General features: G+C 43.9%; 2 protein-coding genes across 5 annotated transcripts in view; one reads left to right on the top strand and one right to left on the bottom strand.

Annotated features, from left to right (window-relative positions):
• LOC128684914 (uncharacterized) overlaps positions 1-3,547 on the top strand; it is a 60,510-nt gene extending 56,963 nt beyond the window's left edge. Inside the window, exon 12 of the mRNA XM_053771268.2 lies at positions 89-3,547. Within this exon, the coding sequence (XP_053627243.1) occupies positions 89-135 (47 nt within the window). The 3' untranslated portion in view covers positions 136-3,547. The remainder of the gene's footprint in view (positions 1-88) is intronic.
• LOC128684915 (pancreatic lipase-related protein 2) overlaps positions 1-25,067 on the bottom strand; it is a 75,757-nt gene that overhangs the window by 7,364 nt on the left and 43,326 nt on the right. For 2 of the 4 annotated variants that reach the window (XM_070099133.1, XM_053771269.2), the window contains exons 5-12: positions 18,772-19,003; positions 18,030-18,137; positions 17,038-17,176; positions 16,331-16,520; positions 15,514-15,851; positions 13,052-13,181; positions 11,674-11,862; positions 10,274-10,659 (exon numbers count right to left, since the gene is read on the bottom strand). In XM_070099133.1, the coding sequence (XP_069955234.1) occupies positions 10,572-10,659; positions 11,674-11,862; positions 13,052-13,181; positions 15,514-15,851; positions 16,331-16,520; positions 17,038-17,176; positions 18,030-18,137; positions 18,772-19,003 (1,414 nt within the window). In that variant the 3' untranslated portion in view covers positions 10,274-10,571. Of the gene's footprint in view, positions 1-10,273; positions 10,660-11,673; positions 11,863-13,051; positions 13,182-15,513; positions 15,852-16,330; positions 16,521-17,037; positions 17,177-18,029; positions 18,138-18,771; positions 19,004-25,067 lie in introns of those variants that run through there. The other 2 variants (XR_008406434.2, XM_053771270.2) reach the window with 2 other exon arrangements.

A 25,067-nucleotide genomic window follows, 5' to 3' on the forward strand; every position in this document is an offset into this window, starting at 1 on the left:
TTTTTTTTGGGGGGGGGGGGTTTAACTATAAGTTTTTTTTTTAGTGCAACATTAATTTTACTTTCAGATACAATATATTTTTTTTCAGATGCAACAAATGAAAGTTATCGACCAACAATTCGAAAAGGAGTATAATTTATAAGCACCTTTATAAATACAAATTATGTATACAAATACGTATTTATATTTATTATTTTTATTATTATTATCACACTAGCCGATTCCCACCAAGGCAGGGTGGCCCGAAAAAGAAAAACTTTCACCATCATTCACTCCATCACTGTCTTGCCAGAAGGGTGCTTTACACTACAGTTTTTAAACTGCAACATTAACACCCCTCCTTCAGAGTGCAGGCACTGTACTTCCCATCTCCAGGACTCAAGTCCGGCCTGCTGGTTTCCCTGAACCCTTTCATAAATGTTACTTTGCTCACACTCCAACAGCACGTCAAGTATTAAAAACCATTTGTCTCCATTCACTCCTGTCAAACACGCTCACGCATGCGTGCTGGAAGTCCAAGCCCCTCGCACACAAAACCTCCTTTACCCCCTCCCTCCAACCTTTCCTAGGCTGACAAACTCAGAAGTTTGATAAATCTGTATATTTCAGTCCCCTTCTGGAATCCTCTGAAGGGGATCAAATTATACAGATAAATCAATCTTCTGAGTGTGTCTCTTCATATGAGTTTTTGTTGAGCATTGTCGAGAGTTCATTACACTTTTTTTTTTTTTTTTTTTTTTTAACACACTGGCCGTATCCCACCAAAACAGGGTGACCTAGAAAAAACAACTAAAGTTCTTTTTGAATAACACTTCAGGTGGGAAGTACAATACCTGCACTTTAACCCTTTGAGGGTCCGTCCCGTAGATCTACGGCTTTACGTTCAGGGTCCAAACCATCAAAACAGATCTACGTCATGAGCTCAGCTCACTCTGATAAACTGTGAGTGGTACATTTGGGCCTAGATATGAGAGAATACATCTGTGGTATGTGTACACCACATAAAACAGATCCTGCAGCACGCTGTGTATAATAAGAGAAAAAACTGAAATCATGATTTTTCAATTAAAACAGCGACTTTGCAGTGTTTTTTTGTATGTTTTTTATAGTTCTATTTGCGATTTCTTGGTCTCATTTGATAGAATGGAAGACATATTACAGAAATAGAGATGATTTTGATTGGTTTTAGCACAGGAAATGGCTTGAAACTGAGCTCAAAGTAGCAGAAATGTTAAATTTTTGCCGATATTCAAGAGTAAACAAACGACCTCACACGTCTAATACACGCCAGCTGGTGGGTCTAATATGCATTCACAAATATGGTGATGATATTTATACAATTATTACAGTATTGCATAACAGTAAATCTTCTATTTTTTGGTGTGAATAAAAATTCATTGTGAATAAAAACTCAAAATGGAATTTATTTGTAAAGCCTCAAAATGTAACTAATGAACAGAGGAAATGTTAGTTTAGTTCCAGGAATACCTACATTGTTTATTCTGAACCCTATTTTGAAATTGGAATATTTTGAACTTTGTGTTAAATTGGCCAAATTAACAATTTCCGATCACTTTAATTTGTAGTTGAAACAGTTGACTTGGCGATTTCTTGTGCTCAGTCGATAGAATAGAAGTAATACTAGTGAAATAGCTAAGAATTTGGTTGACTGGAATAATGTAATTGGCCTAAAATGGGAGTCAAAATCGGCAAAATCGCCGATTCGTAAATATCGCTGACACATCAAAATTCGCTAGAGCATAATTTTGTTAATTTTCCATCAAATTTCGTACTTTTTGTTTTTATTACCTTCACAAAAAGATTCTCTACCATTTCATAAGAAAAAATAACAATTTTTCTTTTTTTTTAAATTCTTGGACACTGGGGCACCACTTCAGATTTGGGCCTTGGACCCTGAAGGGGTTAAAGGAGGGGTTTGGGATATTTGCTGTTTGGATGATATCTGAACTGTAATATCTGTGCACCTCAGCAAAGACAGCGATTATGTGTGAATGACGGTGAAAGTTTTTTTTTTTGGCTACCCTGCCTCGGTGGGAGATGGCCAGTGTGTTGAAAATACATGTGTATATGTAATTTTCATATAGTTATTTTCATATATGTTATTTTCATATAGTCGGACTTGAGTCCTGGAAATGGGAAGTACAATGCCTGCACTTTAAAGGAGGGGTTTGGGATATTGGCAGTTTGGAGGGATATGTTGTGTATCTTTATACATATATGCTTCTAAACTGTTGTATTCTGAGCACCTCTGCAAAAGCAGTGATAATGTGTGGTGAAAGTGTTGAATGATGATGAAAGTATTTTCTTTTTGGGGATTTTCTTTCTTTTTTGGGTCACCCTGCCTCGGTGGGAGATGGCCAACTTGTTGAAAAAAAAAAAAATATGTAATGTCGCACTGTATATATATTAAATGCACACAAACACACTTGTGTGCATATAAAAACTCATCTTGCTTGTTATAGGAGAGAGTAATTACAGATTAATGTATTTCACTGATAATACCAGAGGAACACTGCAGTAGGCCTATTGACCTATGCTAGGCAGGCCCTACTTGGTTAACCCCTCCAGAGGTGCCTGACTGATAGTGAGGGGTTGTTGATCCAAGGAATTGAACCTGTTCTCCCTGTCCTTAGATTAAATTAAGGTAAACCTGATTGCCTTCCATTCCTCCAGGTGCTGTATGACTCTTACGGGTTTAATGTATGCCAGTGACATTTTTATTACATTCATGGGGGGAGTGCTAAACCCATAGGGGTCATACAGTACCTGGCAGAATGGGAGGCATTCAGGCTCTATTCAAGTAATTGAACACAGATCCAATGTAATAATAGTCACCAGTAAACGAAAGTTTTGAAGCGATAGCCTTTAAAATTAGTAAGTATGTATACCAGTTTAAGTAGGTAAATGACTGTTGAATCATCTAACAAACAGTAAACAGAGAAAAGTCTTGACTTCACAAAATTTTGTCTTTGCTAAGTAAACACAGTCCTGTTTTACTGTTTCTCAGCCTCATTGCCATGCTAAAACACTAGCTACTGCTGAGCATCCTGTCATCCAGAAAATTATTTATAGTAACTATCACAGTTTCAGCATAATTTTTGAAATAATTCTGTTCTCTGTAACCTACTAATCATCCCTTTCCCTTTTGCCACCTGATACCCTTGCTTCCTTCCTGCCCTGCAGCGCTGTATAGCCCCTGTGGTTTAGCGCTTCTTATTATAATAAAAAAATTTAAAATAATTATTATACATTGATGAAAGTACAGTGCTATGGGGAAAAAAAAATCCCTGTTAAGATGGGTGAAGAACTTGCTACAGTACCTCACTACCATACATTGTCACAGGTCTCTCAGTACTGTTAAAACTCCTGGCTGTAACAGTTACCGATTTATTGCTCCTATGGCTCGTGTGTGCTGTCAATGTTTGTCAAGAATTATGTGGATCAAAATATGGGTGATGTCTTTAGTAGGAGACTGCTGGTGATAAAAAAAAAAAAAAAAAAAAAAAAAAAAATTAAATGGAGAAAAGTGATTTTTATGTATGTGATGTCCTCTTCAAGGGGGGCTCCTTGGCGTGGTGAAGAGGCTCTTGGTCTGAGGAATTAGACCTATCGGTCTTCTTCCTCAGACCGAACCTAATTACCCCCCAATCTCCCCTCCCCTATCCCATCCTCCCCATCCTCCCCTTTTTTCCTTTCCTCCTCCTCCTCCCCACTCCTCCCTTTTGCCCTTCCTCTTTTTGTCCTTTGGGATTTCTCCCACAGGCGCGCTAGTTCCTAGGTAGGAGAAAGGACACCGGGGTCCATCCCATTCCGTTGAGGTTTCTTGGCGGTGGCGTAGTTTGCCGTGGAATCTGGATTGCCTAGGGATGTCCCGATCCCTCTCCGGTATCCCGGAGTAGCTTTGGGTGTCTTTTGGGCGACGGGTGTAGCTCTGGAAGCCACCTTTCGGATTCCGGGGGTGGTGGCTGAAGGAGGTATGCTTTGTGGCGGATATCCGGCCGCCCTCTCTTTTGTCCACCGAGGTAGCTCGGCAGATGTGAGGTTGCTATCCCAGATTGCTGGTTTACTGGCATGAAGGGTAGGGTATGGCACGGGTTCCATGCTGCATCTGCGCTACTAGCGGTGTCGAGTCCTCTTGGGCGCGGAGGGAGATTTCTGGCCCTTTCATCCCTCCTAGGAACTATCCCTCCCCGGTCCCCCCTTTTTTTTTCTTTTTTTTATTTTTATTTTCTTTTCTTCTTTCTTTTTTTTTCTTAAAAACAAAAAGAAAGAAGTAACCTAACCATGGCAGCCCTAGTCCATGAACCTGGTACCCCCGGGCCCCTTCTTGATACCGCACCCCGTTCTGACCCCGCCTCGTCTTTGGACCACTCTTCAGACATTCCTCATGCCTCTGTACCTATTGCCGGTGCTGTTTCCTCACCCGCTTCAGGTACTGAGGCCTCGACTGACTCCTTCGATTTATCAGACCTTCGCTCTCCTTTGACTATGCTTCCGGCCTCTCCCTCTACGGTGCGGCAATTTTCAAATCGCCGACCCGTTCCACGTCGGACCAACTCTGGTCCCACGCCTAAACGTCAACGACAATTACCTGCTGATGATACTTCTCCACCTTCACCTTCTCGTTCTTCTCAGAAACGATCGACACGTCCTTCACTACCTTTCCACGCTCAGTTTCAGACTGAACAGTGGACTAAATTCTTCACTTTACGACCAACTTCCTCTACTGCCTATCTTTCTGACCATAGTATTGGCAAGGCACTCCTACGCCATGTTGGTAAAGATATTTCTTTTCATGCTCTTAAGAGCGGTACGCGCATCATTACCGTACAGAATGCTACCCAGGCTCGTGAGCTCTCTCGTCTTACCCATATAGATACTGTTCCTGTCACCCTTGAAAAACATCATTCCCTCAATTCTTGTAGTGGTACCGTTATTCTGCCCCATACCATAGTTCAACAAAATTTCCAGACATGTGGCACCGACATTCTAGAACAGCTGGAACTCCAAGATCTCCCAATCCTCAAGGTAGACACTTACGTTCTTCCTGCCCGTGGGCGGAGACGATACCCTAGCAATGTGGCTCGTTTAACTTTTGACAGCCGAGAACTCCCATCCTCCGTTTATATAGCAGGACATCGGTTACAAGTTCGAAAGGTGATCCCTACACCACAACAGTGTAGAAATTGCTGGCGATTTGGCCATCCAGCGAAATATTGCAGATCTATCGCCGAATGCCCAGTCTGTGGTGCCGATGACCATTCTAATACGTCTTGCAATCGATCTCCCTCTTGCCTTAACTGTCATGAGGCTCACCCTTCGTACTCTCGCCGTTGTCAGGTCTATTTAAACGAGCGGGAAATCCGTTACCTCAAAGAGACAGAAGGTCTCCCTTATGCCATGGCAGTTTCTCATCTCCGCCTCCAAGGGAGACTCCCACGTGTTTCTTATTCCCGTGTTTCAAAACGTCCCCCCACTTCTGGTATCCCATCTTCTACACCCACCTCTGTGGTTACCTCTCCCATAATCACTCCTGTATCTAATCCTTTTGCTGTCCTCGGCTCAGACGTCCCTACTTCAACGCCTCAGTCTAATCTCGCTTCTTCGAGTTCTCTCTTACAAGCCTCAGTATCGATGAGACCTCGTACGACACCTCTTCCCAATCGTCCCTCTACTTCTCAAAAGTCAAAAAAAGGTCCGGTAACACCTCCTACCCATCTTCCACCTCCTCATTTTACCCTCCCTGTCTCTGTCCCTAGTTCTTCCCCTCTCACTGGCTCAGTTACAAGTGCAGAGGTTCACCCTCCTCCTCGTAATGTACCTTCCTCCCCTGTTCCCTCCCAAGTTTCTTCCTCTTCTGCCACCTCCCAGGTTCTTGTCTCTTCTGTCCCCTGCCACGCTTCTCCAGTTCCCTCCACCCTTTCGCCCCCCCCTACCTTGGTACAGTCCAATACAGTTCCAATCTTTACTCATCCTCCCCCTACCATTCCCAATATTGTCTCCCATACGACATCTCTGAATTCCGAAACACTTGAAGCAATCTCTGAATATATTGCAGAGACCAAACCATCAATGGACACTGATCCACCTTCCGCTCTTCCTCTCTCCTCTGCTCCATCTGCGCAACTCCTTTCTTCACAGCGCACCGTTCCTTCGCTGCTTGAACATTTTCCACTGCCTCCGCATGTGGACTTTTCTAACCCTTCTAGTCCGTAGGAACCCTTACCTGCGGATTTCAAGTATCTTTATCATTGCCAATCATGGCCTTTTTACAGTGGAATATACGCGGCCTCAGGGGTAATCGGGGTGAGCTTCAGATGTTACTCTCCCAGTTTGCCCCTGTTGGTGTTTGCTTACAGGAACCAAAATTACACTCTGCTGTTATTTCTCACATCTCAGGCTATAATTTATTGTATTCTTCAGATCCTTTTCCTGATGGGACCTTTAATGAAAGTGCCCTTCTTCTCCGCACTGATATTCCGTACCATCAGCTATTTGTTCATACTTCGCTGCATTACACAGCAGCCCGTATCCACTTACATAGGTGGTATACGCTCTGTTCTTTATATCTCTCTCCTTCTCGGGCATTATCTATTCCGGATTTTGCCTTCCTTGTTTCGTCATTACCGCCACCGATTCTGTTACTTGGTGATTTTAATGCCCACCATTTCCTCTGGGGAGGGTCTCACTGTGATTCCCGTGGAATTCAGTTAGAGGCTTTTCTTGCCACCCACCCCCTCCATGTTTTAAATACAGGTACTCACACCCATTTTGATCCTCGGACTCATACTCTCTCTTGCATCGATCTCTCAGTTTGCTCTTCCTCCGCCGCATTAGACTTTACTTGGTCTGTTCTCCCGGACTTACATGACAGTGATCATTTCCCAATCATTCTTACTTCCCCTTCATATTCGCCACCTCTTCGCACCCCACGCTGGCAATTTAATCGGGCAAATTGGAACCTTTACTCACACCTGACTGTTTTTAAAGAGGTTCCTTCTTCGTCCTCCATCGATGAGCTTTTACACCTCTTCTCGTCCTCCGTTTTCACCGCAGCTTCTCATTCTATACCCCAAACTTCGGGCAGGCATTCTCAGAAATGCGTGCCTTGGTGGTCTCCTGCTTGTGCTCGTGCAGTACGTTTGAAACGCGCTGCATGGGGCAGGTACCGGTACAATAGAACCACAGAGCGACTCCTTGATTTTAAACAGAAGCGTGCGATCGCTCGCCGTGTCATCCGTGACGCTAAACGCACTTGCTGGCGAGATTATGTCTCCACCATCACCTCTGCTTCCTCTATGAGTGCAGTCTGGAAAAAAGTACGAAAACTGAGTGGTAAATATTCTCCTGACCCGGCTCCTGTTCTGCGGGTTGCCGGTGTTGATATAGCAAACCCACTAGATGTTGCCAATGAAATTGGCAATCATCTGGTCCGTATTTCGCAGGGACTCCATCTATGCCCCTCATTTCTTTCCTCAAAGTCTGCCAGAGAGTTAGCACCCTTGGACTTTTCTTCTCTCAGAGAAGAACAGTATAATGTGCCTTTTACACTTCAAGAACTGGAGGCAACACTCTCAGCTTGTCGATCATCGGCAGCTGGGCCCGACGACATTCATATTCGTATGCTACAACATTTACATCAGTCAGCCCTTGCAGTCCTATTACACCTTTACAATCTTATTTGGTCACAAGGAGTTCTTCCACAGCTGTGGAAATCCGCCATTGTTCTCCCTTTCCGCAAACCAGGCACTACGGGACATGAAACCTCCCACTATCGTCCCATTGCTCTTACCAGTGCAGTTTGCAAAGTAATGGAACGTCTAGTAAATAGACGTTTAGTGTGGTATTTAGAGACACACAACAGTCTCTCCACTCGTCAATATGGCTTTCGTAAGGGACGTTCTACCATAGACCCCTTACTGCGCTTGGATACGTATGTTCGTAATGCCTTTGCGAATAACCACTCAGTTATTGCCATATTTTTTGACCTTGAGAAGGCATATGACACAACTTGGAGGTATAATATTTTAGCCCAAGCCCACTCCTTAGGCCTTCGAGGCAATCTACCATCCTTCCTTAAGAACTTTTTAACTGACAGGCATTTCCGTGTTCGGGTTAATAATGTGCTCTCCCCGGACTTTGTCCAAGCTGAAGGTGTCCCCCAGGGATGTGTTCTGAGCACAACACTTTTTCTCCTTGCTATTAATGATTTGGCCTCTAGTCTTCCATCAAATATTTGGTCATCACTCTATGTTGATGACTTCGCTATTGCCTGTGCAGGCGCTGACTGTCACCTCCTTACAGTTTCTCTCCAGCATGCAGTCGACCGTGTTTCCAATTGGGCCACCACACATGGGTTTAAATTTTCCAGCACTAAAACCCACCAAATCACTTTCACTAGACGCTCTGTCATCTCTGATCATCCTTTGTACCTCTATGGCTCACGTATCCCTGAACGTGATACAGTCAAGTTTCTGGGCCTCCTCTTTGATCGTAGGTTATCCTGGAAACCTCACATTACCTCTCTGAAGGCAACTTGTCACAGCCGGCTGAACCTTCTTAAAACCCTTGCTCATCTTTCGTGGGGAGCTGATCGTCGAACCCTCCTTCACCTACATTCCACCCTTATTTTATCGAAACTTGATTATGGTGACCAGATCTATTCAGCGGCATCTCCTGCTACTCTCTCTAGCCTTAACCCCATTCATCACCAAGGATTACGTTTATGCCTTGGTGCTTTTCGCTCTTCCCCTGTCGAAAGCCTCTATGCAGAAGCGAACGTTCCATCCTTATCCGATCGCCGTGATGCCCATTGCCTGCGCTACTATGTACGCTCTCATGATCTCCGCAATCCTTCCATTTATAGAATGGTCACTGATATTAGTAGACATTCTTTATTTGTTCGCCGCCCCTGCTTACTCCGTCCCTTCTCTCTTCGCCTTCATTCGCTCTTGTCTTCTCTTCAACTACCACCTTTCTATGTACATGTAGCATCTCACTTTTCCCTACCCCCCTGGGAGGTCCCAGCTGTTCGAGTCTGTTCTTTCTCCCTCCCTTGCTCGAAAGCCCAACTGTCTACGGTCGCTTCCCGCTCTCTTTTTCTTGACCACTTTCACTCTCATTCTCATGCCATTGCTGTGTACACAGATGGCTCTAAGTCTTCTGACGGCGTAGGATTCGCAGCAGTGTTTCCGGACAGCGTCGTACAAGGGCATTTACTATCTTCAGCTAGTATTTTTACTGCTGAATTATATGCCATCCTTACAGCACTTATCCGTATTGCATCTATGCCTGTGTCATCATTTGTGGTTGTCTCAGACTCCCTTAGTGCTTTACAGGCTATACAAAAATTTGATACACCTCACCCCTTAGTCCTCCGTATCCAACTTTGGCTACGCCGCATCTTTACTAAGCATAAAGATATTGTTTTTTGTTGGGTCCCTGGTCATGTTGACGTACAGGGCAATGAACAGGCAGACACTGCTGCGCGGTCAGCAGTACATGACCTACCAGTTTCTTACAGAGGTATTCCATGTACGGACTATTTTGCTGTAATATCTTCCCACCTTCACACCCGTTGGCAACAACGTTGGTCTACTATGCTCGGCAACAAACTTCAGTCTATTAAACCGAGTATAGGTTACTGGCCGTCTTCTTATCACCAGTGTCGAGGTTGGGAGACTACTCTCTCCCGTCTTCGCATTGGCCATACTCGTCTTACTCATGGATATCTCATGGAGAGGCGTCTTGCTCCTCTCTGTGAGAATTGCCAAGCTCCATTATCAGTCAGCCACATTCTGTTGGACTGCCCACTTTATCAACGAGCACGCAGAATTTACCTCTGTCGTCGTCTTCGCCCCACTGCTCTCTCTTTACCTTCCCTTCTCGCTGATGGACCCACCTTTCATCCGGACTCTCTTATTGACTTTTTGACAACGACTGACTTACTTCACAAATTCTGATACTTTCAGCCCTTTCTACTTGTATCTCTTGCTACCCTCTACCCCCGTACTATCCCCTGCCCCGCTGTTTTCTGTAACCTGCTGATCATCCCCCCTCCCTCCTGCCATCCAATTCCCTTGCTTCCTTCCCTACCCTGCAGCGCTGTATAGCCCTTGTGGCTTAGCGCTTCTTTTTGATTATAATAATAATATGTATGTGATGTGTTATTAGTCAGGAAACTAAGAGTTCTGGATGTGGGAAATGGTGTCTGAATGCTAAAACATGGGTGAGAATGTTGCATTTTGGAGGGGTCATCTGAATTGTGATGTCACTGTAGTTCTGCAAAGACAGCTATCAAGTGTGCATTGGTGAACATATTTTCTTCAGTGGTCCACACTACCTTGGTAGGAAATAACTATGGCAACAGTACACAGTAATATCAACAAGCCTCTTTTTGGAGGTTAAGACAATGTTTATATATAATCCAAGAATAATGAGCAGTGAGGTACTGTACTTTCTGCCTTGGTTTTTGATGAGTTGCCAACACCACTCTCACAGGACATACAAAATTTTACAAATTAGTATGTGGAGGTGCGCTCTGGGTGAAGTCACTCTAGGGGCAAGCACTGGGTTTTTGGGACAAGTGTGTAGCTCCTTCCAGCTTCCATTTGCTTCCCACACAAGTGGAAGCGTGTTCTGAAAATATGAAATGTGCTGGGTAGGTTATACAGACTAACTTCATATTTGTCAAATTTAGAAGTCCAGGCTTCCTTTCAGTGGCAAGGTATTTCAGAATTACTGAACCCCTTTCAAATGTTAGCCTAAGAATTGGATGAACAAGACTTGTGCAAAGGTTGGTAATATTTATTGGCAAAATGTTTTGTCACTTAGCAGGCTTCTTTGGTCAATACAGAGGTGACTTAAATATTGGAAACATCAGAAGTAGAGCCTTTAATACTAGAGCCAGAAAGGAGATGCCAAAGTTGGAGATGTTTATGACTGTTTACCTCAAAATTAGTACTTACCTCAACACTTTGTACTACTCCATTGCTTCTGTGGTCTCCAGTACCTAACTGCAGTACTGCTAAGCATGTGAAAGGTTTCAACAATAAAGATACTCTACTGCCACACATGTCTTACTTATCCATATTGTATATCAATAATATAATGAGCTGTATAGCCTTTGTGGCTTAGTGCTTCTTTTTGATTATAATAATAATAAAAATATAATGAAAGCCTAAGACCTGTCTGAAACACTGCTCTTAATACGAACCTTACAAAAAGATATGCATAACAAATTTGGCATTTAGTGTAACTTGCCTACTGAATGTACTATTTTTGTGCTAAAACAATTATGATTTTGTAATGCAAACTGTGTGTGAAGCCTAAAATGAAAGGTAAACATCAAAGCTCTGTCTTCTACTTTTTCTTTTTTCTACCTCATCATCCCCACCTTGTAAATCAACTCTTACTCTTGACAATTCAACACCAGGATACTTTTATTTAAATAAATGTGGATCACTGAAATACATTCCCCAGAAAGACGATCCTTTATGTGGGATGGGTACTTGTATTTAAGTGACAGGTTGTTGCTCCAAGAAATTGTTAACATCCCCTCCTTGAATCAAACTATTACTCCCTCCAATTCCATGAAAGCTGAATGACCTCTGCCCCATGAATAATAATCCCTAAAAACAAATTTATACTTACAAAAGCCCAGTAGAGAGTTCTTCAATGTCGAAGTAATCCACATAAAGAGTTGGTGGGTTGAACCTGAAGATGAGAGCATGAAGGAAGCCATGATCCTTCTCATACTCCACCTGGAGGGCATGCAGGTGCCCCAGTGAAGGAGTGAAGCCCAGCCAAGACATTCTTCCTCCAGCCTCCACAAATGTTGGCCTGTTCATGAACACATCAAGAAACCAAATTAATGTAAATAAAACCTTCAAACTAAAAAAAAAAACTTTTACCCTACTGCACTTTACTATTTTATTATTACTATTATTCATGGAAAACACAAAACATGTAGGGCCATACAGTACCTGGGGAAATGGGAGGCAATCAGGTTCAACCAAAGGAAGTGATGACTAAATGCAGTTATCTGCATTAAGGAACTTTCCTTGAGGGGTCAATGCCTCACATTATGTAACATCACACACTTAAAGACAACTGTACCCTCCTTAGAATAGGTTACAAAATTTCACCCTTTCAAGAGATCCTTTGATGCTGGTGAGGGGCTTTTGGTCCAAGGAACTGGATCAAACCTGATTACCTCCTATATCCAGGTACTACTATATAAGTTGTAAATGTTGATGTACAACTAAAATCTTTAAGATAAATCATACCTACAAAATAAAAACTCCAGACAGTGTACATTTGGAATGTTAAGAAATTTTCTTTCTTTCAACAAACTGGCTGTATCCCACTGAGGCAGGGTGGCCCAAAAAGAAAAACAAAAGTTTCTCTTTAAATTTAGTAATTTATACAGGAGAAGGGGTTACTAGCCCCTTGCTCCTGGCATTTTAGTCGTCTCTTACAACACACACCCCTCAAGGAAGGTTCCTTGATGTTGGTGAGGGGCTCTTGATTTAGGGAATTGGATCTGTGCTCCAGTTCCCCGAATTAAGCCTGAATGCCTTCCACATCCCCCCCCCCAGGCGCTGTATAATCCTCCGGGTTTAGCGCTTCCCCCTTGATTATAATAATAATAATAATAATCTTACAACACACATGGCTTACGGAGGAAGAATTCTGTTCCACTTCCCCATGGAGATAAGAGGAAATGAACAAGAACTAGAAAGAAAACAGCAGAAAAGAGGGGTGTGTGTGTGTATATATATGATTGTACATGTATGTGTAGTGTGACCTAAGTGTAAGTAGAAGTAGCAAGACATACCTGAAATCTTGCATGTTTATGAGACAGAAAAAAGGACACCAGCAATCCTACCATCATGTAAAACAATTACAGGCTTTCGTTTTACACTCATTTGGCAGGACGGTAGTACCTCCCTGGGTGGTTGCTCTCTACCAACCTACTACCTAGGATGTTAAGAAATATAGGTACTAATATACAATGACTGAGGCTGACCTCTGGGGTGCAGGGATTGTGTATTGACCTCGATGACCTTGCAGTGTGACGGTGAACCTGGCAAGATCACCTCCACTCCTGAGGGAGGCCGGGGTCAAGGCTGTTACCACACTCACTCTGTACTGTTCACCTGTTGACAAAATGTATTTGTTTTATTTTAACCAGAAAATACTAAATGTGTAAGAATACCACAGCACCTGGAAAATGGGAGGTAATCAAGTTCGATCCAAGGAAGGGGAGGGTCAAGAGCCCCTCACCAACCTCAAGGAAACTCCCTTAAGGGAATACAATACAAGAATATTGCAAGTCTTCATATGAAATATATAAGGAAGCTATGATACATTAACACTGTTGAACTAGTTATGTTCAGATCTCTTCAAGTGAAGTGCTTGACTCCAGTGAAGGTCTCTTTAATCCAAAGAACTGGAGTTACCTTAAGGTCCCTTATACCAAATCTTCATTGTCTCATTCCCCATGGTGGTGCATGACCCCCTTATGGTTTTAGTGCTCTCCATGAGAAACTGATACAATCCTAATAAAACATGGGCAGAGGGGTTGAACTTAACTAAACTGACATGAGAAGGTCAACACTTCCAGCAACGCACCACCAGACCGGCAGAGCTCTTCTTCACGGGCCCCTCGAGAAAGGTTCCTCGATGCTGGTAAGGGGCTCTTGATCTAGGGAATTGGATCTGTGCTCCAGTTCCCCAAATTAAACCTGAATACCTTCCACATCCCCCCCCCACAGGCGATGTATAATCCTACAGGTTTAACGCTTCCCCCTTGATTATAATAATAATCATGGGGTAAGTGCTAAATCTGTAGGGGACATACAGTACCAAGAAAATAGAAGGCAATCAAGGTTTGATGTAAGGAAAGGGAGGGGAGCTCATAGTCTTACATCACGAGGCCTTCACCAGCATCAAGACCCCCTCCCCCTTGAAGGACTGAGGAATGAAGAGTGACATCATCCTCCTCGGTTTTAGATTTTGTCGCTGTATAGCCCTTGTGGCTTAGCGCTTCTTTTGATTATAATAATAATTTAGATTTTGTCACTGAAGAGGCTAGTTTAATGTGCCCCCCATATCCATCCTGTGAAAGGTAGTGCAAGAGCATATGGATACACAAAAGGCCTAGGAACTAGGCCCCATCAAGCTTAATTACCATCAATTTCCCAAGAAGTGTATGGCCAGTATGGACCCTATGGGTTTAGTGTTCGCCATTAATATCCTTTGTGTTAATTTCGCCCAGTCACTGCTAGTCTCATTCCTCCTTGATGTGTTCCTCATCCCTAATTGATGACTTTCATGTCTTAACTAGCATGAAGGTACCTCACTCTCCCCTCAAGGGAGGGGCCTACATAAGCTGCCCTCCACTTTCCTGGATCAAATTTGATTACCCATTTCCCAGCTTTCCTGAGTTTAGTGGTTTCATATAGATATAACAAAATCTCAATGGAAGTCCTGATATTGCCCAGGAAATACGTATTCCATGAGCTATCAGTTCTAAAACTCGTGCAATTCATTATATATTTAGTGGGAAGCTCAAAGCTCGTAGAAGTCATACAGCACTGGGGAAATGGGAGGTAATCTGATTAAATCCAAGGAAAGGTAGGGTAGTTCAAATTATTTGGATCAAGAGCTCTTCACCAGCATAAAGGCACCACCGTGGATGACTCAGCCAATACAGTAGTCCTTTAATTTACATAAAAAATAAAATGTTCACAACGAAATCATTTTTTCAAACTAGTTAAAAAAATGGCACACTTCTGAAGATCCCAAATTCCATTTTTTATAAGATTTGTGTCAGTCCCTTCCCATATATACATGTCAATTAATATTAATAAGAGGGTTAGATAAACTACTGCAAATAGAGGTCACTACATCAAGACACTCCTGTAGTTTTGTTTGTAACTGTAAAACCTAGTTCTGGTAGGTAATTATTATTGCATTAATAAATAAGAGCTGAACCCAAAAGGGTAAATCAGTGCCTGAGTAATGGGAGGTAATCTGATGGCCACGCCAGTTCCATGGATCAATAGGCCTTCCCCAGCATCTAAGCACCTTTAAAGAGTCCAGTAGGCTAGCCAAGGCCCAGCCATTTCATGGGTCGACATGTAATACAGACCAGAATGAAGAGAAACTTGCTTCGTTTCCTCCGGACCTCACACACTGAGGTCCGGAGAATGAATCCCTGGTACAGCTGGAAAATATTAGGACGTGTTTCCTTAAGACACCTGCTGTCCATGTTCACCCATCAGTATAAAATGGGTACCTGGGTATTAGTCGACTGGTGTGGGTATCATCCTGGGACAAAACTGACCTAATTTGACTGAGATGCTCTACATAACAAGCGGCTTTCTATATACGTAGTAGTATGTCATTGATGTCAGCCATGGTCTGTATACCTTGTACATGTACTTGTAGAAATAAAGGTATGTATTATTAAATACACCATCTTACCACAGAAGGGTGCCTGAGGACTGGTACCAAGGAACACCTTGACTGATGACTCTTCAGGTTCTACTGACGACTGTCTCCCACTGTCCTTTCTATTCTCCATACCGCTGATGTTTTGGGCAGCCGCTGACATGTCCATAGAGCTGAAGTTATTGATAGTATTTGGGATGTGACTGCCACTAGAAGTGTCTTGTTTGTTGTCACGAGGAGTAGATGGTGTATGGATATGTAGGGGTCTGGCATGGAAGCCCATAGTAGCACAGAGGGTGTGCTGACACCCCCAGCACACCCCATGCTTATACTCTTCCCAAGATGGACATGCTGCACCCACAAACCTGCACCTGCAATATGCCTATATCTTAACTACATTGATCGAAAACCAAGTAGAATTTTCTTAAAATTTGATTGTATAAAACAACTAGCTTGATTATTAAGCACCTCGTTATGTGCGTCATAGTGAGAAAAAACAAAGTCAGTTATCCTTGTTAGAGGAATTTATACTTTCAAGAGTATTCCTGTCCAGCGTCCTGCAGAGGAAGACATTAAGATACTTAACTGTTGCACACGTATCTTGATTATCAACTTGTCGGTATTGTATACTATCATATTCACACCACCGTCGTTTGTTCTAGTTAACCACAACTAGTGGGACTTAAAAACTAGTGGGACTTAACCCGTCTTCATTCTGAACACTTAACACACTGGATTCTTTATAAGGTTCTCTACACATATACTGCTATGTATGATAATCTATGTAACTATTTGTGTATACCTGAATAAACTTAGTGGATGCACTTGCTTAAAGAGACGGCAGACTCACTTAGAGAGGATGGACTCAGTGAAGTAGTCGTGTGACCTCTGGTGATTACAGCCAATGTAGGTCAGTATTCCCTCTGCGACGGTCCTCTCGTTGTCTATGTGGAGCACAACAGAACCCAGACAGCCTGCCTGGTCAGAACCTCCATTTGGATAAAAGTCCATGTGTCCAATTGCACCTGGATGGCCCATCTCTAGAAAAAGATGGTTGATAAGCCATTGCAGCCTGCAGTAAAAGCAGACTATTGAATATTTTCACTCTGGGAACTTTTGAATAGGACTGAAAAAACTTACACAATTGAAACTTTTCCTGAGAAGATTTAATTTGGATTATTAACACGGATAGCTAACTATAGTTAGTAACCCGGGATAATTCAAACAAGTCAGGATGTCATCGAGAACTTTTTTCCATTGGGGTTTGATTACTGCAGTTCAGTTTAATATGTTTATCATGCACCCCATACCCATCTTATTACTGCACAGGTATCTTATTTCACATCAATTGCAACAATGGTAATTTTTAATGAAAAATATAAAGTTGAGACAATATGCATACAGTATGTGGAATTATGTAACCACAGTATAATTTAGTGAATTATTATGTATATATGTCTGCCAATCACACAAATACATACTGTACCTAACAATTACAAACTAATAAAAATATGTCACATTCATATTATAAATCAAGATGGGTAGCTGTATACTCACTTCCCAGCTGCCAGAGCTCTGTGGGGATGTCAGTGTGGATGACATCTACGAAGTCTGCATCACTGGGGTCCAGTCGTACCTCCGGGGCGGTGTTAGTAAAGTAAGGTCCTGCTGGATCAAGCCCAGTGATACGACCCACCTAACACACCAGATGGTGATAAATTAGACGTATGTGCAACACTTTGGTATCTTGACTGAAGAAACGTTTCACCAGACGGTGGCTTCATCAGTCCTATACAAAGAAGATTGGTGAAGATCACGAGTTTGTGAGATAATCAGTCCCTCAGCCTGGAGTCGATGTAAGCAGTCCATCAGTCTTGAAAAGATTGATGAACTGAGTGCATCGACTCCAAGCTGAAGGACTGATTACCTCAAACTCCTTCTGATCTTCGCCATTCTTCTTTGTACTGAACTGATGAAGCCACTGTATGGCAAAAACGTTTCCTCAATAAAGATACTCAAGTCTTGCACATGTATAATTTATCAACTTATCGATTCTCCGAACTATTTATGTATACCAGATGATGTCTTTCAATGAGGGTGGAAAGTCTAGCTCCGATAAGCCATTGAATATTTGACTTTTATTACACTGGCATCCGCTGGATTAAGGAAAAATTGGGGTGAAGGTCAGTTTAAGAGCAAAACTTATACTATAAAATTATACATGGAACACACTGGTCAGGAGAGAGTTTAATTTACAGTTCTTAGTTCACAACTGTAAACAAGGATTGCCCACAGCACCTGAGTGCACTTATATGTGGTTGCAGGGGTCGAGTTACAGCTCCTGGCCCCGCACCTGGGTCAACTGCTTGGAAAGTTGTGGCTAAGTCATACGTCATAACCTGGTGTACACAAGTACACGTGGTTAACTCCGTTAATCATTTCTTCACGTGCCTTACCCTGCACCCCTCCCCCTCCCCCCCACACGTACAACGCCTCCACTTCACGCCCACAGCGCTCCCCTCCCCACGCCCACACCACCCTTTGCTCACCTTCTCTCCTCTGACAGCCTTGACATACTTGCCAGCATAACCCATGACGTGGGCACCCAGACTGTGACCCACCAGGTGTACGGAGCTGAGGGCCACACTGTAGTACTCCTGTGGGTATGGATTATTACATTAAGGGAGAAGCGTTAAACACGTAGGGCCCATGCAGCGTCTGGAAAGGGAGATAAGGTTTGATCTAAGAGGCACTTCCCTCGAGATGAAGAGATGCTGTAGAGGCCTATAGTTTAGCGCGTATTGTGAATGTATTAATGCAGAGGTTTAGTCTAAGGTCTAGGGTATATAAATTCTTACATATATATTGTGGTCTACATCTCCCCATCCCCTCCATTTTTTCCTAGTGTAAATAAATGTCGTTGTCGCATTCTGTGATAAAGATATCTTTCTAAATTCCCATTTCTGCTATATATGGGATAGGCCATCACGAGAGATGGTAATTCCTAAGCTGTCGTGGCTACTGAACTTTTAATGGAATACGGTACTTGACGCCTTTAATGGAATAAATGACAATATCTTAGTCACTTACTGAGACTTCACAGCTCAACTATGTGTGATGGAATGTGACAGGGAAGCATAACTAGTCTTTGTTCCCACTGTGTAATTATCATTTAGAAGAGTACAGTAACACAGTGTTCCCACTGTGTAAGTCGTATAGTGTAGCAGCACACTACTGATGTAGTCAATACTGGTAAATAAGAGAAAAAAAAACAGGAGAGGTGATAGTGACCGCCAGAACATGGATGAGGTAGCCAGTGCTGGCGCCCACCAGACGGCTGTTAGCCACAGCCTGAGTGTAGGGAGGCTGGGCGCCTTTCCACCAGTCCACTATCACCACGCCCATGCCAGCGCCCACGCCAGGGCCCACGCCAGCACCCACGCCAGTACCCACGTCCTCAGACCACCTCAGCAGTGACTGCACCATCCGCTGCACCCACTCCAGCTCTCCAGATTCAAGATACCTGCAACGGCAGTTTTAGTGGAGTCAACGCCAGTGAAGGATCCTGATACAAGGAATCTGAGCTACCCTTCCTCGGATCAAACCCCCGTCTCTCATTCCTCAGGTGCTGGGTTACCCTCCTTGGTTTTAGTGTACTAATTCCATCATATTACAGGACATGAGGGATGGGAGGCAGACAGGTTACATCGAAGGAAGGGAAGTTCCAATTCCTTGGATCAAGAACTCATCACTGGGTGAATTAACAGCATATACGATTTAAGTCTGCAATATTAACTTAATATAAATTAATACAATATGAAGTTCAATGAAGAGAAATTTCAACTACTCAGATATGGAAAACTTGAGGAAATTAAAACTGTATCAGGGTATACCACAAATTCTAACCATAAAATAGAATGAAAAAGTAATGTGAGGGACCTGGGAGTGATAATGTCAGAGAATCTCGCCTTCAAAGACCACAACAATGTATCTACCTCATCTGCTAGGGAAATGATAAGATGGATAATGAGAACCTTCAAAACTAAGGACGCAAAGCCCATGATGATTCTCTTCAAATCGCTTGTTCTCTATAGGCTGGAATACTGCTCCCCTCAAGGAAGGTTCCTTGATGTTGGTGAGGGGCTCTTGATTTAGGAAATTGGATCTGTGCTCCAGTTCCCCGAATTAAGCCTGAATGCCTTCCACATCCCCCCCCAGGCGCTGTATAATCCTCCGGGTTTAGCGCTTCCCCTTGATTATAATAATAATAATAATGGAATACTGCTGTACACTAACTGCCCCCTTCAAGGCTGGGGAAATTGCTGCCTTGAAGAGTGTACAAAGAACTTTCACGGCACACAAGTACAATAAGGCACTTAAATTACTGGGAACGGTTGAAGTCCCTTGATTTGTATTCCCTGGAGCGCAGGCGAGAGAGAGACTTAATAATATACACTTGGAAGGTCCTGAAGGGATTAGTACCAAACTTGCACACGAAAAATAACTCCTTATGAAAGCAAAAAGATTCTGCAGGAGATGCAGCATTCCCCCAGTGAAAAGCAGGGGCGCCACGAGTACACTGAGAGACAACACAGTAAGTGTCCGGGGTCCAAGACTGTTCAACTGCCTCCCAGCATACATAAGGGGGATTACCAATAGACCCCTGATTGTCTTAAGAAGGCGCTGGACAGGCACCTAAAGTCAGTACATGACCAACCGGGCTGTGGTTCTTACATCAATTCTCGTGTGGCCAGCCGTAACAGCCTGGTTGATCAGACCCACCACAAGGCCTGGTTTCAGACCAGACCGCGGGGGCGCTGACCCCCAAAACCCTCCCCAAGTACTCAACTTACATATGAATAGACGAAATTTATCCAGCATTTATATCAATGAAAAATATAAATATGGTGACACTGATGTTTGCAGATATTGAAGCAATACCTGACAAAACTATATTTGTTGAATATACCTGAGTTTACAACTTACTTATAAACAACCCGGTCTATATCATTTGCAGAACAAATATTTCTTTTTGCAGAGTACATGTACTAGTGTGTGTACTCACCTAGTTGTACTCACCTAGTTGAGGTTGCAGGGGTCGAGTCCAAGCTACTGGCCCCGCCTCTTCACTGGTCGCTACTAGGTCACTCTCCCTGAACCGTGAGCTTTATCATACCTCTGCTTAAAGCTATGTATGGATCCTGCCTCCACTACATCGCTTCCCAAACTATTCCACTTCCTGACTACTCTGTGGCTGAAGAAATACTTCCTAACATCCCTTTGATTCATCTGTGTCTTCAGCTTCCAACTGTGTCCCCTTGTTACTGTGTCCAATCTCTGGAACATCCTGTCTTCGTCCACCTTGTCAATTCCTCTCAGTATTTTGTATGTCGTTATCATGTCCCCCCTATCTCTCCTGTCCTCCAGTGTCGTCAGGTTGATTTCCCTTAACCTCTCCTCGTAGGACATACCTCTTAGCTCTGGGACTAGTCTTGTTGCAAACCTTTGCACTTTCTCTAGTTTCTTCACGTGCTTGGCTAGGTGTGGGTTCCAAACTGGTGCCGCATACTCCAATATGGGCCTAACGTACACGGTGTACAGGGTCCTGAATGATTCCTTATTAAGATGTCGGAATGCTGTTCTGAGGTTTGCTAGGCGCCCATATGCTGCAGCAGTTATTTGGTTGATGTGCGCTTCAGGAGATGTGCCTGGTGTTATACTCACCCCAAGATCTTTTTCCTTGAGTGAGGTTTGTAGTCTCTGGCCCCCTAGACTGTACTCCGTCTGCGGTGTTCTTTGCCCTTCCCCAGTCTTCATGACTTTGCACTTGGTGGGATTGAACTCCAGGAGCCAGTGTGTGTGTGTGTGTGTGTGTGTGTGTGTGTGTGTGTGTGTGTGTGTGTGTGTGTGTGTGTGTGTGTGTGTGTGTGTGTGTGTAGTGAGGATATCAACCAGACACAGTGAAGGACATGCTTGTGCTGTGAGCTCACTTGTATAATAGTGAGGAGACTAGCCACGCGCCTTTATCTTCACCCACCACCATCACTATCCTCCACCACTATCACTATCCTCCACCACCATCACTATCCTCCACCACCATCACTATCCTCCACCACCATCACGATCCTCCACCACCATCACTATCCTCCACCACTATCACTATCCTCCACCACTATCACTATCCTCCACCACCATCACTATCCTCCACCACCATCACTATCCTCCACCACCATCACTATCCTCCACCACCATCACTATCCTCCACCACCATCACTATCCTCCACCACCATCACTATCCTCCACCACCATCACTATCCTCCACCACCATCACTATCCTCCACCACCATCACTATCCTCCACCACCATCACCATCCTCCACCACCATCACTATCCTCCACCACCATCACTATCCTCCACCACCATCACTATCCTCTACCACCATCACTATCCTCCACCACTATCGCTATCCTCCACCACCATCACTATCCTCCACCACCATCACTATCCTCCATCACCATTACTATCCTCCATCACCATCACTATCCTCCATCACCCGGTGGCCTGGTGGCTAAAGCTCCCGCTTCACACACGGAGGGCCCGGGTTCGATTCCCGGCGGGTGGAAACATTTCGACACGTTTCCTTACACCTGTTGTCCTGTTCACCTAGCAGCAAATAGGTACCTGGGTGTTAGTGGACTAGTGTGGGTCGCATCCTGGGGGACAAGATTAAGGACCACAATGGAAATAAGTTAGACAGTCCTCGATGACGCACTGACTTTCTTGGGTTATCCTGGGTGGCTAACCCTCCGGGGTTAAAAATCCGAACGAAATCTTATCTTACCATCACTATCCTCCATCACCATCACTATCTTCCATCACCATCACTATTCTCCACCACCATCACTATACTCTACCATCACTATCCTCCACCACTATCGCTATCCTCCACCACCATCACTATCCTCCACCACCATCACTATCCTCCATCACCATTACTATCCTCCATCACCATCACTATCCTCCATCACCATCACTATCCTCCATCACCATCACTATCTTCCATCACCATCACTATTCTCCACCACCATCACTATACTCTACCATCACTATCCTCCATCACCATCACTATCTTCCATCACCATCACTATCCCCCATCACCATTACTATCCTCCATCACCATCACTATCCTCCATCACCATCACTATCCTCCATCACCATCACTATCCTCCATTACCATCACTATCCTCCATCACTATCACTATCCTCCATCACCATCACTATACTCCACCATCACTATCCTCCACCATCACTATCCTCCATCACCATCACTATCCTCCACCACCATCCTCCATCATCACTATCCTCCACCACCATCACTATCCTCCATCACCATCACTATACTCCACCATCACTATCCTCCATCACCATCACTATCCTCCACCATCACTATCCTCCATCATCATCACTATACTCCATCACTATACTTTATCACCATCACTATCCTCCATCACCATCACTATACTCCATCACCATCACTATCCTCCATCACCATCACTATCCATCACCATCACTATACTCCATCACCATCGCTATCCTCCATCACAATCACTATCCTCCATCACAATCACTATACTCCACCACCATCACTATACTCCATCACCATCACTATCCTCCACCAGCACTATCCTCCACCACCATCACTATACTCCATCACCATCACTATCCTCCATCACCATCACTGTACTAAATCATCACTATCCTCCATCACTATCCTCCATCACCATCACTATTCTCCATCACCATCACTATACTCCATCACCATCACTATACTCCATCACCATCACTATACTCCATCACCATCACTATCCATCACCATCACTATCCTCCATCACCATCACTATCCTTCATCACCATCGCTATCCTCCATCACTATCCTCCATCACCATCACTATTCTCCATCACCATCACTATACTCCATCACCATCACTATCCTCCATCACCATCACTATCCTCCGTCACTATCACTATCCTCCATCACCATCACTATCCTCCATCACTATCCATCACCATCACTATCCTCCACCACCATCACTATCCTCCACCACCATCCTCCATCACCATCACTATACTCCACCACTATCTTCCATCACTATCCTCCATCACCATCACTAGTCTCCACCATCACTATACTCCACTATCCTCCTCCATCACTATCCTCCACCATCATTATCCTCCATCACTATCCTCCACCACCATTACTATTCTCCATCACTTTCCTCCATCACCATTCACTATCCTTCATCACTATCCTCCACCACCATCACTATTCTCCATCACTTTCCTCCATCACCATTCACTATCCTTCATCACTATCCTCCACAACCATCACTATCCTCCACCATCCTCCATCACTATCCTCCACTATCACTATCCTCCATCACTATCGCTATCCTCCACCAGTACTATCCACCACAACTATCACTATCCACCACCACAGTATATAAGACTCATTTCTCAAGCTTCACCTTCACATTGTTCCAGACCATGAAGCTGAAGTCTTCTTCAGGCTGAGGGACTGACCACCTTGTCCCAGACCATGAAGCTGAACTCTTCTCCAGGCTGAGGGACTGACCACCTTGTTCCAGACCATGAAGCTGAACTCTTCTCCAGGCTGGGGGACTGACCACCTTGTTCCAGACTATGAAGCTGAACTCTTCTCCAGGCTGAGGGACTGACCACCTTGTTCCAGACCATGAAGCTGAACTCTTCTCCAGGCTGAGGGACTGACCACCTTGTTCCAGACCATGAAGCTGAACTCTTCTCCAGGCTGAGGGACTGACCACCTTGTTCCAGACCATGGAGCTGAACTCTTCTCCAGGCTGAGGGACTGACCACCTTGTTCCAGACCATGAAGCTGAACTCTTCTCCAGGCTGGGGGACTGACCACCTTGTTCCAGACTATGAAGCTGAACTCTTCTCCAGGCTGAGGGACTGACCACCTTGTCCCAGACCATGAAGCTGAACTCTTCTCCAGGCTGAGGGACTGACCACCTTGTTCCAGACCATGAAGCTGAACTCTTCTCCAGGCTGAGGGACTGACCACCTTGTTCCAGACCATGGAGCTGAACTCTTCTCCAGGCTGAGGGACTGACCACCTCAAATACTATTTCTCCAAGGTTGACTGATAGCATCTTCACTTCACTACTACACCTGCTCCCTCTGTGTAAGTTTACACAGGTATACACAGTTACATTGATTATCATACATAGCAACATGTGTGTACACAACTTCAACCCAAAAAAGTCAAACTGACTTATTCCTATAGGGGTCCTTGTGATAATTATTTATATATAGTTAAAAACAGCCCATCCTCTTGTATCACACACCCAAAAAACAATCTAGACCTCCCCTTGATATCTGTGATTCCCCACAATTCACACTTACTCTCACCCAATTGACTATAAACATAGAAATACGTAATACAACTATTACCTAATGAATCTTATTTAGTCATAAGTTTGCCTGTGATACTACAATATAGAAACTATGTATTGTACCTGGAGTTTACCTGGAGAGAGTTCCGGGGG

Source organism: Cherax quadricarinatus, chromosome 5 (assembly GCF_038502225.1).
Source record: "Cherax quadricarinatus isolate ZL_2023a chromosome 5, ASM3850222v1, whole genome shotgun sequence".
Lineage (NCBI taxonomy): Eukaryota > Metazoa > Arthropoda > Malacostraca > Decapoda > Parastacidae > Cherax > Cherax quadricarinatus.